This window comes from Neopsephotus bourkii, unplaced genomic scaffold (assembly GCF_033783945.1).
Source record: "Neopsephotus bourkii isolate Nb327-2 ecotype Australia unplaced genomic scaffold, CSIRO-AGI_Nbou_v1 NB_1433, whole genome shotgun sequence".
NCBI classification, from domain to species: Eukaryota; Metazoa; Chordata; class Aves; order Psittaciformes; family Psittacidae; genus Neopsephotus; species Neopsephotus bourkii.
The window spans coordinates 937,690-952,830 of NW_026901910.1; the positions used below are offsets into that span (position 1 = coordinate 937,690).

Sequence of the window (15,141 nt, forward strand, 5' to 3'; positions counted from 1 at the left end):
GATGGTGCTGCTGTAAGGGGAGGCAGGAGCCAGGCTCTGCTGGTGCAGAGCAGGGGTGTGCTCTGTGCTCGTCTTTGTCACTGTTTCCTCCAAGCTGACGTTAAATATTGTAGGCTTCAAGGAGCTGCTGCACCACTTTGCCGTTTTGCCTGGTGAAGGAGGCTGCGTTTCAGGGAATCCCATCTGTGAGGAATCAGCTTCAAAGCCGCTCTCCTTGGATGCTGAGGCTGCTGCTCTGCACCCGGCAGTGCTGGTTGTGCTCCTCGTGATGTGCAGCAGAGTAAGGCAGAGCCCGCCCTGCTTTGCTTCCCCCTGCGCTGGCACGGGGGAGCGTTTACATGCAAAGAGAAATCTATTTTTGATGAATGGGATTTTGAAACTCTCAAGAATGGCTGAATTTAGTCTTTTTTTTTCCTGATTTTCTTGGAATTTTTGAGTTACTTTGTCCTAGGCCAGCTCCATCTGTGCTCAGGTCCATGTTCTCCCACTCTGGGGGTGCTAAGCAAGTACAGGGCAGTCCTTCCTGAGGAAATCCCAGCCAGCCTTTCCTGGCTGTGACTGATCCAAACGCAGGTTTCCCATCTCCTTGGGATTGCACCAATCCCTGTCTGTAGGGGATTTGCTTTTGGATCCCTGGCTGTTGATGTACACGTGGCAATCATCCAGCTGGGTACTGCAGAGGGGAGCCTGAGGTTCTGGCAACCCAGGGAGGCTGTGCTCAGAGGCACACATTGCAGTGCAGAGCGATGCCTCTTTCCTCAGCAGTGACTCGTTTTGAGCATGTTCCTGTTAAATCCTGTGACCGTGGCTGTATGTGGGTTTGTACTCAAATTAAACCAGCACGAGCCTGTTTTGTACTGGGGGTGTTTGAGGCTGTGTTTTTCTCTCGATGGGATGTTCGGTTGTAGCCCTCGCTATCAGCTTGTGCTTCCCTTGCCCATCTTCCCCTGGCTCAGCTCTGGGCTCTTTCATGGCAAGGTCACTCCTGCCAGTCCCCAGCTCACGGTGCCTTTATCACCATTATCCTGTTAAGTACCTGGCCAGGGTAGGGAACGCAGGAGCCAAGCAAAAGCTACAAAGCAAAGCTACACAAGCAGTTGTTGGGGCTCTCAGCAGCAGGACAGCTTTACACGGGCTCATACCCTGTCCGTGTCATGGAGCTGTCACCCTGCCTCTACAGTGGCTCTGGAGCTGTGTGCCAAGGCCAGAGTATGGGCTGCGTGGGGTGCAGTAGGGAGCTGGGGAATTGAGCCCTGGCTGGGCACTGCAGATGTGCAGCATGGCCAAGGGAGTTTGGGAGAGGGGAGGTTCGACCACCCTTGTTTCTCCAGCTCTGATTCTTCTGCACAGTGCATTGCTCCTGGAAGTCTGAGGTTCACAGGAATGGGGATGTGGGGCTCTGAGTGAACCTAACATGATTCGGGCTACCGGTACAACCAAGCATGGCCAGAGGATGCTTGAGGCGCGTGGATGCTGTGCATGGTTGTGGGAGGGTTGGAAAGGAAGGAGTGTGACTGCTGCTGTGCACCCTGGGGAGAGGAGAGCTGCTGGACTGATGAGGCTCAGGGGTAACAGTGTGTGGATCAGCTGGTCCTGCAGAAACAGAGGCTGATGGAGGCACATCCTTCAAACCAAACACAAACCCTGGACCGGCCCGGCTCTTGCTGTGCATGGGCTGCACTCTGTGGGAAGAGCTACTGGGGGAGGATGGCAGCGCACGGTCCACGTAGGCACTTGGGACAAATCCCTGTTCCCACTCCTGAGGCAGCTGCTGTGCAAGGAGCACAGGGGTCTAAAGTCCCCTCCGAACTGCAGGTGCCTGCCTGGTGCAGGAGGCTTTGCTGTGGTGCAGCCCTGTGGTGTGTGGGGTGTGCATGTACCTAGGGAAGAGGATTTGCCTTTCCTGGCCCCACTGGTGCTGGGTGTGTGAGAGCCGCAGTGATTACAGGAGCAAAAGGACAGCGCCCGATTACTTTGCCACGATGAACCCAAGCCCTAAGCTCATTAAGGGTCTTGGCCTCTGCCTGCTGGGGAAGGATCACGTCAGTCCCTGGCCATTCGGAGACCTCTGTGCATTGCTCCAAGGCTTTGCCTCCCTCCGACAGCCCAGCCATGCTGGGGACCCTGATGACAGCGCTCTTCTTCGTGGTGAGGGCCTTTGGGCAGGTGAGTGCGGGCAGCCTGGGGCATTCCTTGCTTCCCTTTCCCTTCTGTGGGTTACCTGGTGGAGAGAGGGCACCAAGGGGCGCTGGCCCTGCTGGGAGCAGTGGGAAGTGACTATGACACTGTGAGCACAGCTCCGAGCCCTGCCTCTCCGTGCAGGGAGAGGAGGCAGAGCCCCTGCTTGCCATGGTGACACTGCCTGCTCTGCCTCCCTAACCCATGGGTCTGCCCATGCGCTCTGCAGCCCCACTGCCTCCAGATGAGCCTTTCCCATCGGTGTGGTGCCATAACACGCACTGAGCATCACCACGGCTGCTCACTGGTGATGCTTGCGGAGATGCAGCTCTTTGGGTTGTTGTTCAGCTTCTGTCCTCTTACCTGTGCCCACCCTCTGTGTGCCCAGCTGGGGAGCAGCCTGTTCCATGAGGAGCCCCTGCCATACCTCGTGTACCAGCCCCTGCCCTGGCAGATCCAGTGTGTGACCCAGAGCCGCCGCTCCAGCCGGGACAGCGAGGTGAGGGCTGGCATCGCCATGCTCCTGGCACCCAGGGATCTGACCATAGGGGCAGCGGGCAGAGATCTTCCTTTCCCTTTAAAGACAGGAATCATGGTAATGCCTGAGGTGGGATAAGCTGGCAAAGGCAGGAAAGGTGTTAGCAGACAAATTCAAGCCTATTTTTAGGGATGAAAAGCTCCCCTGGCGAGCTGACATCTCTCAGTGCATGGTAGGGGACACAAACCCAGCAAGTCTGGGTCCAAGGTGATGGCAAATACAGGTCTAGTGAGGCCTGTGCCAATGTGCACTCAGGTGCTGCCAGCACATCCCGGATGTGGGTTTTGATACAAAGCTCTCCGAAGGACTTTCAATAACCAGAAAGTAATCAGTGCTCTTTAAGGGAGCAGCAGCGAGTGTGTTTGAGGTTCCTAAAGGGATGGATAGTGGTGAGCTTGGCGAGGGGGGCTCTGTCCCTTTTAGAGCTTCCCAGCTGCCCTGCAGGGACTGTTCCTGCTGCCTCTGCCCGGGGTATAACTGACTGCACTGTACTTATGCTCTCTACCTTTCTAGAGAGGCAGGAGCTCTCGGCACAACAGCATCTACTCCATTTCTGGAGAGAAAGGTGAGTAAGGAGCAGGCGGGGAGCCAGCCCTGCACAGGTAACATGGGAAGCGCATGGCTGTGGCTGCGGGATGCAGCAGGAGAGCAGGGATTGCCATTTGTGGCCTCTTTCTTCCAAAAAATCTCTCTGACATTATTAAGGGGTATTTTGGAAGATGTTTATTAAATCTGCAGTACCAGCAAGTGGAGGCCGCAGTGAACAGACATCATCACACACATACATGGGTGCATGTGCTTCCTGCCTCCTCCTGTGAAACCTGCCCATGGAATCGCATGGGTCGCTGTCCCCCAGACCAGCCCCTCTTCCTCTCCTCCCTGTCCTGTGCCCCCCTTTCTCCTCCTCACTCCTATCTCCGAGGCTCTGCCCTCTCTGCGCAAGCCAAGCACTCACAAAGAGGATTTGGTGTTTCTATTCCCAGTGCAGCTCGGGCAGCAGCCGCATGAGGAGGTGACATGCAATGGGGCTGAGCTGTGATGTTCCTCCTTGGTGCATGGACCAGTACCTCTGTTGTGGGGGTCTCACTGCCCTGGGAGCGGTGACAGGCCCTGTGCTGACAGCAGCACTTACCCTGGTGCAGCAAACACATGTAGAGCATCACAGCCCCGGTACCCAGGCAGGATGTACATCCCGTGTATCTTGTTGAACAGGGCAGGAGGGAGCTCATTCCCAATGCACCCCCCTTTTCTTCATCCTTCTTTACTTTGCAGTTTCTTTTAGGCTGTGAATAAAAGCGGGTTCAGGTGAGTTTATGGAGCAGCATCTGGCACACGGGTTTCTGATGGCTGCTCGGGGGGTGCTTAGCAGTGACACGCTGGCTGAAAGGAGCGCTGCTGAGTGCCTTTGATTCAGCTCCTGTTGAATTTCACAATACTTCCCTAATGCCACATTAAGTGCGAGGTGGGGAGGGCTCCCATTTGTCAGCATGAGAGCTTTATTGCTGTACAGTGCTTGGGCTGTTTTCTAATCTTATTTGTGTGTGTGAAAGTAAGTGAGCATCATACTTGGTGATTAAATGTGGGGAAGCTGAGGTCTTCGGGGACTAAAGCTGCGTAAATAGAGGGCTTAGCGCTGCCAGGGAGGATGGGCTCTTTCCTCTGCCTCCTGGTCCCTGCAGATGTGCCCTGGGAGACAGCGAGATCGTGCTTTCCTGGTGGGGACTGCACCCTCCTGTCTGTGGGTGCCCTGCAGGGCCCTGTCTCACCCCGTGGTACCTGGTTTGTCACCCCAGGCAGCGTGACCCCCGATGCCAGCAGCCAGCTCTTCAGTGACCCTTCTGAGAGGGCGGCCGTCACCATCCAGACCCACTTCAGGAGGTACCAGCAGCAGAAGCAGGAGAAGAAGTAGCTGCGTTGGTGGCCCGTGCCCTGCGCTGTCCCTCCTTTCTGTTCTGTACCCCAGAGATGCGTGGCCGCTGTGGCTGAACCTGCTCCCCATTGCATAGCCTTGTGTGTGTGTGTGTGTGTGTGTGTGTGTGTGTGCTCAGGTTTGTGGTGGATGCTGCTCAGAGCCTGATCTCTTTCCTGACCAGTCCTTCCCCAGCACTGCCTCCTTGGCCACGGCCCAGGCTGAACCCTCAGGAGGGATGTGCATTGACAAGCCTGTCCTTCGTGGCTGCAATGGGCCCTGCACAGCTGATGGTGATCATGGCTGGCTCACTGCTGCCCAGCTGGGGCTCGGTTTGCCCTATAACACCCCTGCCCTGTGCCTCCTTGTTCACTCTGCTTTTCCTGGGGAGCGCTGCTTGGGGTGCTGGGCTTTGGGGCTCTTTCTCCTAGGGCTGCACGTGTTTAACCTGCTCTTGTCCAAGTCAGGCTCCCTCCTGGGATGTTCCAGTGTTGGGGTTGGTGCTTGCTGTTGTCCATTCAAGCTGAGCAGAGATTTGCTCCTGGTCTGGCAGGGGCAGGACCACAGGGTTGTCTTGGTCTTAACATCCATTTCAAGTGCTGGCTTTTGGAGGGGGCTGAGAAAGAGGGAATATGGCAGTGCTGGGCCAGCAGGGACATGGGAGGTTTGTTGAGAGAGGATGGGGAGGAAGAGTGGGAGTGAAGGGGAAGGATGGGAGAGCTGCTGGATGTGAATGGTGCTGCTCTAGTGGCTTGAGTGTGGCCCCACTGCTGCTTTGCTGGGCTGATCTGTACCCTTAGAGCCCTTTCTGTCCTCTCCAGCCACAGAGGTCCTCAGTGCAAGGGCTCCATCCCCAGCTGCCCCTGCCTGCCTTCACATTGGAAGTGCTGGTGTTTGGCTGGGCTCAGCTGGTGCTGGTTGTGGTTGGCACTGAGTGCTGCCCGCGGGGCTGGTGATGGGTCTGGCACTGTGGTGGTGGTGGGAGCTCTGCTGTGGGCAGCCTGGTGCCAGGAGGTGGGTGCTGGCACTGCTAAATCAGACCCTAACCCAAATCCAGCACGTTCCAGGGCTGAGCTTGGTGGGGTTTGCGCAGCGTGGTTTGAATGGACTCTCCCCCTTCACCTCCTCATTTATACCTGTGCAGCAGTGTGGGGAGAGCCTGCTGCCATGAAGGGTGGATGCTGATGGAGGGATGCTGGGGATCTCATGCCTGAGAGCTGGCAACATGGACTGTGCTAAACAATGCAAAGCCAGGGCTTGGAATGGCTGGGGAAGGGGAGGGAAGGGGGAATTCTTGCTAGGGTGCAGAAGGAAATCTCTACTAGCCAATTACAATAAAGATGTACTAATCTGTGTTAATCTATTCTTCTGCTTATCTCACTAATCCCTTGCTCTGGCAGCTGAGAACAGGCTTGCCTTTTCTTGCCTCTTCTATTTAAATCTGGGGTTGGCACGGCAGAGCCGCTGCTGTGACACTGCTTGGGGGGGGGGTGGCACTTGGTGCTTGTTAAAACCTGCACCACGTCAAGGTGCTGAAGCCAGATTGCACTGGGCTGGGTTGGAAAGGCCTGGGAGAGGCTGCTTTGGATGGAGACGGGATGAAAGCAGGAGCTTTAAATTACAGGGAATAAGGAGACAAGAGCACAGGTAAGGAATCAGAGCTCAGAGAGCACCAGACCCTCCTCTGGAAGGCCCAGTTCTCCCTTGGGCAGCCAAAGCAAGTGGAGCCCTCATGGACCGCAGCAGCAGTGACTGGTGCCTGCATCTCAGAGCCCCCGTTGTGCCATAGGGGATTGTCTGCCTGGGCTGGTGCTTCTGCTCACTGACAACTCATGTGGGTTGTGTTGTACTCCTGCTTCTCACTGCACCAGAGGGCACGTACGTGTGTATATATAGGTCATAAGTATATGTGTGTGTATAGGTATCTGTGTAAGACACCGGTATCTTAGTATGGTGGAGATGTTTGTTGTAAATGCACGTATAGCAGCTTCAGTAATTGAGGATTGCTGGAAATCTTGGGATTCACTTTGCAACTGCAACCTGCTGCTATAGGATGCCTGTTATCCTTTAGATGAGTACTATTGACCAGGTCTGAGGCTAAGTCTAGATCCAGGCACACTGAGACCCCTCTGAGAGGCAGGTTTAGAGAGCAAGAGGGTCTAGGCTGAACCCTGTGACTCAATGAGAGGGTTTCCTTATTCCCTGTTTCTTTCCTTAGGCTCAACACTTCCTTTTCATCCTTTGGTCTTTCCCCCTTAAATTCCATTAGACTTAAACCACTTCCCAAGTCTGGGGCTAGGACTAGATCCAGCCCCACCTCTGCTCCATCAGGAGCTTAGAGAGCAAGGGGGTCCAGTCTGAACCTTGTGACTCAATGGTAGGGTCTCCCTCATCCCTTTGCCCCTTCTGTTTCTACACATACGAACCACTTCAGCCCAATCCTGTATAAATCACTGCCGGTTCTGCCACAGCCTCTTGGTACGTATTAGAGGGAACCTTGCCATGGCGTTCTGTTGAATCACACTGGTATAGATGTCTATGGAAATGAGTTGTGCTGATGTCTGAGGGTGAGTTACCTTGTGTTAATGGCTTGTGCCAATGACCTTGATGTGAAGCAGACACCACAGCTCACTGCACCGCACTGGATTCAAGAGCTGTGTGCTGTGCATCACCCCGTGCATCACTGCCCTGCGTTGTGCATCACTGCCCTGCGCTGTGCATCACTGCCCTGCTGAGGACAAGAGTGCTGTGCTTCACCTTCTGTGCCTGTGCAGCACCAGGAACAAGAGCCCTGCTTCATGCATGGCACCAGAGCTGCACTGCTGTACCATGGTGGAGCTGGGTTGGGGTTTGCTCTTCTGCACTGGTTCCTCTTGGGCTGGAGCTAGGCTGCACTTACCGGTGATGAGGTGGCACTGGGGTAGCTGCTGAGGCGTCCTGCTTGGTGCTGCCATGGGTAGGACCCTGCTCCCATCCCGTCCTTCCCCTGCTCCGCAGGTTGGCTCAGCACAGCGGGGAAGCAGGCAGCGGCTTTACCTGGACGTATCCACACTGCCCTGCTCCATCCCAGCCCTCGCACCACCTAAATCCCTGCCTGCTTTCACAAACACCTGCGTATAAACATAACCTTTATTGCACACAGCGCTGGGCTTTTTTTCATAGAAAAAGGTATTAACACATAAGCATTTGCAAATCGAAGCAACTCCTGCTGTTTTCAGAACAGTAAAATAGCATGCAATGTCTTGGAGACGTTCCTCTTCAAAACCACCAACGAGATCGGGGGGGAAAAAAAGTCGCTGAGTCTTTCCTTGTGCCCTTTCAAAATGATGTGAAATATATATATATGTTTACATATATATTATATTTTTAAATCTGTAACAGCAAATTCTTTGTGCCCTGGTTTCTTTTTCTGTTCGGAGAAGAAGAAAATAGCTTCATTTATACAAAAGAGTCCTTTTATGTACAAGTTTGTTAATTAAATATAAATGGCGCAGGGAAACGAGCAGCATCCGTGGCGGGCGGTCTCTGCGTGGTGCCTACACCAGCGTGTAGGACTTGGAGTAGGCTCCAGCCCCCTGTTTTTGAGACCTTCCTACCCCCGATGTGCTCATTTCTAGGAGCGAGTCCCTGGAGCCCCCCACTTTGGAGTGCGTGGGGCCCCGCTCGGCAGCGGGGGGCTCGGTGGTGGTGGCGGGTGCCGGTGCGGCGCTGGCGCTGGTGCTGGGCGCGGCGGCGCTGGTGGTGCTGGGCATGGGCAGAGTCCTCTGAGGTAAGGTGGTTGCGGCGGGGGCCGGCGGGGGCAGCCCCAGGGGCTTGGCGCCGGGCTCCAGCGTGAGGTGCCGAGCGGGAGCGGGGTAGCCCCGCGCCAGCCCGCGGATGGAGGCTTCCCGCGGCGGCACCACCGGGCACGGCTCGCTGCCCGGCTTGCGGAAGAAGGCCTCCGACTTGGCGTAGAGAGGGAGGTTGCAGTAGTCACCTGTGAGGGGAAGAGGAGAGGGGTGAGGAGCTGCGGGACCTGCTCGGAGACAGGGATGCATCCGCTGTGCAAGCGGTGCCAGAGGACCCTATGGTCTCCACAAAGTGTTAGAATCTCCATTTCTAACTCATCGATTATTTATCCCGTAATGAAAAACAACCCAGTACATTAAAAACCTGTTCTTTTATATGCAACAAGTTATTTGTTACCCTCCAGTGACCTAGAGCTGAAACCACACCTATGAATGTTACAAGCCAGTGGTGGTGGTGGTGGTGTATGACGTTGTGCTCTGTAACACGGCTGTGATAACGAGACATTCGCAATGTATTTGGTGTAAACACTTGTACTGCATTGTAACCTGTGTTAGAGTGCACAGTGCTCATCGCTGTCATGGGGTAGGCCATGTCCAGCACTACACTGTGCTTCTGAAGTTATATTTATGCTGTATCAAAATATATATTGTGCAGTGTTGTGTGATACAGCGCTAGATACAACTCGGACCTGTCATTGATGTTGTCATTAACCCCTACGTGTAAAGGTGGATGGGGACGTGTACCTGTGTAAAATCCTGCAGGATTAGATTGCCTTAAGTGTCCTATAGCACAAATCAAAGAGCAGGGCTGTTTGTTGTGCTAGATGAGGGCCATGGTTTACTGGTGAACTTGGCACGGGTGGGTTTATCTCAGAGGTGTTCTGCAGCCTAAATAGGTCTATGATTCTATGTGCTGTAACTAACCTGTTTGTGATGCTATACCAACACATGCCAATCTGTCTCATGCTCTTCTGATGCTTGCTGTAGGCTAGTGTGCAGTACATTGTCTAGTGGGTCCTGTATTGTCTAAGTTGAGGTAAGGATCACATTATACTCTAAATTACAGATTGTGCTTGCTGTATAAATTATCATCACAAATAGGAACCATTTGTATTCCATCTCTAGCGTGATGGATGGAAAAAAGAGGGGGGAGAAGAACTATAGAGGGGTTAAAGAAGTAAGTTTCAGCAATGAGGGGATGCATCTTCTAGGCAATAACAAGCAATAAACGGGAAATAAGGGGGAGGAATACAAGTGAAAAACAAACATGAAAAAACAGGGAGGGGTAGGAGGGAGTATTTATTAAAGAATAAAAACTAAAATGGGAGCGAATGCACAACAAATTGCTAAGTGTCAGGGTGGAATATGAGGTAATACTGAACACTGGGGAAAAGTACTAATATGGGGATGATGTATTAGGGGCTGGGAATGAACACCAAGACATTGGGTGGAATGCTTATCAGATTGAGGAATGGGAATAAATACAGAGCAAACTGAAGGAGAAAAAGGAATGAAACGAGATGAGAGCAAAGGAGAGGCACAATTGGAGAAAAGCAAAGAAATAAGAGGAGGAGAAGTGAAGAAAGAGAAGAGACCTAAGGGGAACTGAGGAGAAAGAAGTGAATTGAGGAGATTTTAAAGGAAAAGAGGAGGTTGAAGAGAATTGAAGAGAAGACAATGAGAAGTGAAGAGAATTGGAGAGAGGAAAATTGGTAAATTGAGAGGAATTGAGGATAACTGAAGAGAATTTAAGAGAAGATACTGAGGACAATTGAGGAAAACAGATTCTCTTCGGTTTTCCTCAATTCTCTTAGATTCTCCTCTCCTCTCTTACTGTCTTAGGGAAGAGAATTGAGGAAAACTGAAGATAATCTAAGAGAAGAGAGGAGAATCTAAGAGAATGGAGGAAAACTGAAGAGAACCAAGGAGATTCTAAGAGAAGAGAGGAAAATTGAAGAGAACTGAAGAGATGCTAAAAGAAAAGAAAATTCAAGGGAACTGAAGAGCATTGAGGAGAACTGAAGAGAATTTAACAGGAGAATTATAGAGAATTTAAGAGAACTTAAGAGCATTGTAGAAAAATTGTACAGAAGAGAGCAGAACTGAAGAGGAGAGACTGTAAGAGGAGAATCAAAGAGAAGCGAATTTCAGAGCAGAATTGCAGGGAATTTAAGAGCAGAACTGAAGAGAACTGCAGAGCAGTGTAGAGAAAACTGAAGAGAATTTAAGGAAAGAATTGTAGAGAAGAGAGGAGAATTGAAGAGGAAGAGAATTCAAGATGAAGACAAGGAACAAAGGGAAGAGGAGCAAAGGGTGAAGAAACATGCAGTGGAGAAGAATGCAAAAAGTAGAAGTTGAGAAAGAATTGGAACAACTCATTAGATTTTGGGTGGGTTCTATGGGGATCTTTTCTATGGTGTGTTGGGATCTGGGAAAGATTCCAGTAGAACTCACAGCAATCTAGCAGCAATTCCAACAGAAAACTTTACAAAACCTGTCTACAGAATCATAGGACGGGTAGGGTTGGAAAGGACCTTAAGGTCATCCCATTCCACTCCCCCTGCCATGGGCAGGAACACCTCACACTAAACCATGGCACCCAAGGCTGTGTTCAACCTGGCCTTGAACACTGCCAGGGATGGAGCATTCACAGCCTCCCTGGGCAACCCATTCCAGTGCCTCAGCACCCTCACGGTAATATCTAACCTGAACTTCCCCTCTCCTGCTCTCCACAGTGTGTATTTGTCTCTGCATTCCCATCACATAACCAGGATGCACACACATCCGCGCTACTTACTCTTGCTGGCGCGGTGCGGGATGGGGACGGCCACGCTCTTGCCGCGCTCACTGTCCTGGGGCTTGGGCGGGGAAGCGGTGAAGCGGCAGATGCCGGGCTCGGACGGGGTGCTCATGGAGGTCATGCTGTCGGCGTTGTCCGTCGTGCCCGTGGTCATCTGGTCCGAGGAGCTGTCCGAGATGAAGCACTCGGTGATCTCGAACTTGGCGTGCTGCAGCTGCTCCTCCAGCTTCGCGTGCTCGTAGGCGCGTGCCAGCTCCTCGTAGGTAGAGGAGGCGCTCTCCGTCGACACCATGCTGTTCCGCCCCTTGTCTGCGGAGGAGGGGATGCATCACTTACCTGGGAAGGTCTCCCTGGCCCGGGAATGCTGTTTCCCACACTGCTGTAATTGTGAGAATGGCCGTCTGCCCCCAGAGCAGGGCATGACCATGCTGCTCGGGAGCCACCACAGAGCTTCTGGAGGGGACCAGGAGACCTGCACATACCTATGCTCTCCTCCCATCAGATTACTGGGAGCTCAGAGGCTCAGAGCAGAGCCAGGAGGGCAGGGACACCACTGCCAGCTGCTCACAGAGAGCACAAGAGCCAAGGGCCCATTGTACAATTTATCACAGTGCTCAGTCTTCACTGGAAACACCAGTACATGTGTCAGTGCTGCTGCTTTCAGTCAGTAACATGCAGCTTTTGCACTGGAGCGATGCTTCCATGATCCCATTGACTAACAGCAAACTGCTTCTGCTCTCACCCCCAGCTCATGGGTTGGGCACCACCAATAGCCCATGGACCCCAGCGATGGAAGCTCCTGGCGCTGCCGTACCTGTGTCCTGAGAGAGGCTGGCGCTGTAGCTGTCGCTCTCGGTGACGGTGATGCCGTGCTGGGAGCCCACTGTCCTCCAGTCCGACGTGAGGGTCCGTGCTGGCGTGGACGCCTGGCACTTGGTGAGGGTCCACTGGCTGGAGTACCGGTTGCGGGTGCTGTGCGCAGACTTGACGCTCTTCCGTGACACGGGGTCTAAGGCACGGAGGTCCCAGTGTCACAGGGGGGCTGTGCCTCACCCACAGCTGCCTTGTGCCTGTATCCCCGCTGCTCCCAGCAACCCAACCCCAGCCACTTACTGGTGCCGGGGCGGATGTCAGACATGTCGATGAGGGGCCCTGTGTTCTGGATCAGAGCAGGATGATGCAGCGAGACGCCCGTGCAGAAGCTCTGGGGGTTCACTGCCTGGCTGAACTCTGTGTCAGTCACTGGGATCGTGGCTTTGTCATCCCCTGGGGGAAGAACTGGGGCTCAGACCCCTTGGATTCCCCAGGACACCTAGGGATGGGGGATTTGCCTCCAGCCACAAGATGCAGCCAAGGAGATGGCAGCGACGCAAGGAGAGCAGGACCCACAGGCTGCATCCTGCTTGCTCCAGGGGAGGAAGGGGAGAGCCTGGGGACAGCGCAGGCTTCTGAGGGCCATGGGATGGCAGCGCGCATCCCCTCTGCATGCAGGGGCTCCACGGCACAGCGAGCACAGGGTCCTTACCGAGCTGTTTGATGCCCTCCTTGTCCTCGATGAGGAGCTGCACCCGCGGGATGTCGATGTGCAGGCGGGGGCCCTGCGGGGGCCCCTTCACCGGCGTGTCGAAGCTGCGGTTGTTCTTGCTGTGAGGTAAGAGGGGACGCACACCCGGCCGTTACTGGGGAGAGCAGGGCTGGGGCTGGCACCAGCAGCCCACCCGGGGCTCAGCTCCGGGCAGCCTGAGCTGCTGTGCTATCGAGACACCGGCACAACCGCCCCGGTCTGAGCCCAGGGAGGGCTGGAAGTGAGGCAGGGCTGAACATGGGCTTAAAAGCGTTAAGGACGGCCCCCACCAGGCAGCCTTCCCCCCCCACCTGCAGCTCAGACCTACCTGATCAGCATTTCGGCCAAACTCTTGGCATCTGTGCAGGAGACACAAACAAGAGGGAAAGGGTTTGGGTTTGGAGGGGTTTTAAGGTGTTTTAAGCTGTTTGAGGAATGTTTAAATGTTGGGTTTTTTTAGACTGTTTTAGGGGTAATAAGAAATGTCTACAAGGATGCTGGGGAGGGAGTCTTCATTAGGGAATTAGTGATAGGATAAGGGGTTTAAACTTAAACAGGCAAAGTTTAGATTGGATATAAGGAGGAAGTTCTTCACTGTAAGGGTGGTGAGGCACTGGAATGGGTTGCTCAGGGAAGCTGAGAATGCTCCATCCCTGGCAGTGTTCAAGGCCAGGTTGGACAGAGCCTTGGGTGCCACGGTTTAGTGTGAGGTGTCCCTGCCCATGGCAGGGGGTTGGAACTGGATGATTTAAGGTCCTTTCCAACCCTAACTGTTCTGTGATTCTATGCACCAAGCCCATCCAGCAGAGCACAGCTCTGCACCATGGTCCCACGCACCGTATGCGCCCCATCTCACCTCGAAGCCTCTTCAGCCGCTTCTCCTTCCTCTTCTTGCGGATGATGAAGAGCAGCGCTACCCCCAGCGTGGCCAGGATCACGGGGCAGGCGATGGTGAAGAGCTTCTTCACGTCGTCCCCCTCCCCTTGCGCAGACTTGATGGGCGGGATGGTGCCTGTGGCAGGGCGCGGGTGGGCGCAGGGTCAGTGCCACGGGAGCCCCCTCCTCGCCATGGTGCCCACCCCGTCCCCACTCACTGCCGTCGTAGTCCAGCGTGGCGAACTGTGCGCTCTCGTTGCCGCAGCCGGCGCTGTTGCAGGCCTTCATGCGGAGCTCGTACCACGTAGCCTCGCGCAGCTCCGTCAGGAACACCTCGCTGGAGCTGTTGGTGCGCAGGCTCTGCCAGACCCAGTTGCCCTTGGGCCGGTATTCCAGCACGATGGCGGTGATGGGGCAGCCCCCGCTGCTCCAGCCCTGCAGGTTCAGCCTGGCGTGCGTGGAGTTGATGTGGGTGAAGAGGTGCTGGTCCTTGCTGAAGGAGGGCTCTGCGGGAGAGGAGCCGTCAGGAGGGATGCGGGAGGGAGGGCACCGCGGGGACCCCATGGGACAGGCTCACCTCTGCCGTGGGTCTTGGCCTCGATGATCTCGCTGATGCGGCCGGCCCCGACGCTGTTCTTGGCCGCCAGCTTCACCTTGTACCAAGTGCCACACTTGAGGCTCTCCAGCTTGAAGGAGCGCTCCGAGGAGCTGATGAACACGTCCTTCCACTCCTCGCTGTTGTCCACAGAGTACTGCAGCACGAAGCCTGCGGGAGCAAGAATGGGGGGGTCACCTCCGGGCACACAAGGTTGATTTAATGGTTGGACTTGATGATCTTTAAGATCTTTTCCATCCTAGCTGAGTTTATGATTCCAGGCAGGGCAAAAGAAGGGGTTACCACAGGGGTACCCTGCACCCACCTTGAGGACATCCCATGGCAAAGTCCAATTGTGCCAGGGTGCCTGTTACACACCAATTCTTGCCCAACTGTGTGCACATGAATGGTGATGGAAACACAGCCCTGCACTCCTACACTACTGACACAGGTCACAGTCAGCCCAAAACCATTAACAGGGTGAGCTGCTGCCCTGCAGGACTCTGCCTGCATCCTGAACAGAGGTCAGTTCATGTCCCTGCTCTGCCCAGCACAGGGGCCGAGGCAGGAGCCATGACCCAGCACAGCCCCTTTGCTCTGTTATAAACAGGAGTGTGAAACGTGATTGAGCGCTGCGAGGCTATAAAGGGAACGGCAGAATGAACTGGCTCCCTTGGGAAGCTGCTGGGAAGTTGCCTGTGTCACTGCGCGCCGCCTCCTCTCCCGTGATTAAGAGGAAGCACGGTGTGTCCCAGGTGAACAAGCCTGCTCCACTGCTGACAACAAGAGGCTGCAGACGGCTTGCAAGGTTTCCCGGGAAGAGGCTCCCGCTCCGGGCTTTGGGCAAGGGATACGCACCGGGAGCATCGGCGCTCCCTATGCCAGCACATCCC

General features: G+C 54.5%; 1 protein-coding gene across 3 annotated transcripts in view; it reads right to left on the minus strand.

Moving 5' to 3' along the window:
* Positions 1 to 7,739: 7,739 nt before the first annotated feature.
* The window catches only part of DSCAML1 (DS cell adhesion molecule like 1), a 92,775-nt gene continuing 85,373 nt past the window's right edge, over positions 7,740 to 15,141 (minus strand). For all 3 annotated transcript variants that reach the window (XM_061368319.1, XM_061368320.1, XM_061368321.1), the window contains 9 exons: positions 14,231 to 14,419; positions 13,872 to 14,159; positions 13,634 to 13,789; positions 13,106 to 13,136; positions 12,739 to 12,857; positions 12,327 to 12,479; positions 12,028 to 12,222; positions 11,211 to 11,522; positions 7,740 to 8,601 (listed from right to left, as the gene is read on the minus strand). In XM_061368319.1, coding sequence (XP_061224303.1) covers positions 8,162 to 8,601; positions 11,211 to 11,522; positions 12,028 to 12,222; positions 12,327 to 12,479; positions 12,739 to 12,857; positions 13,106 to 13,136; positions 13,634 to 13,789; positions 13,872 to 14,159; positions 14,231 to 14,419 — 1,883 coding nt within the window. In that variant the 3' untranslated portion in view covers positions 7,740 to 8,161. The remainder of the gene's footprint in view (positions 8,602 to 11,210; positions 11,523 to 12,027; positions 12,223 to 12,326; positions 12,480 to 12,738; positions 12,858 to 13,105; positions 13,137 to 13,633; positions 13,790 to 13,871; positions 14,160 to 14,230; positions 14,420 to 15,141) is intronic.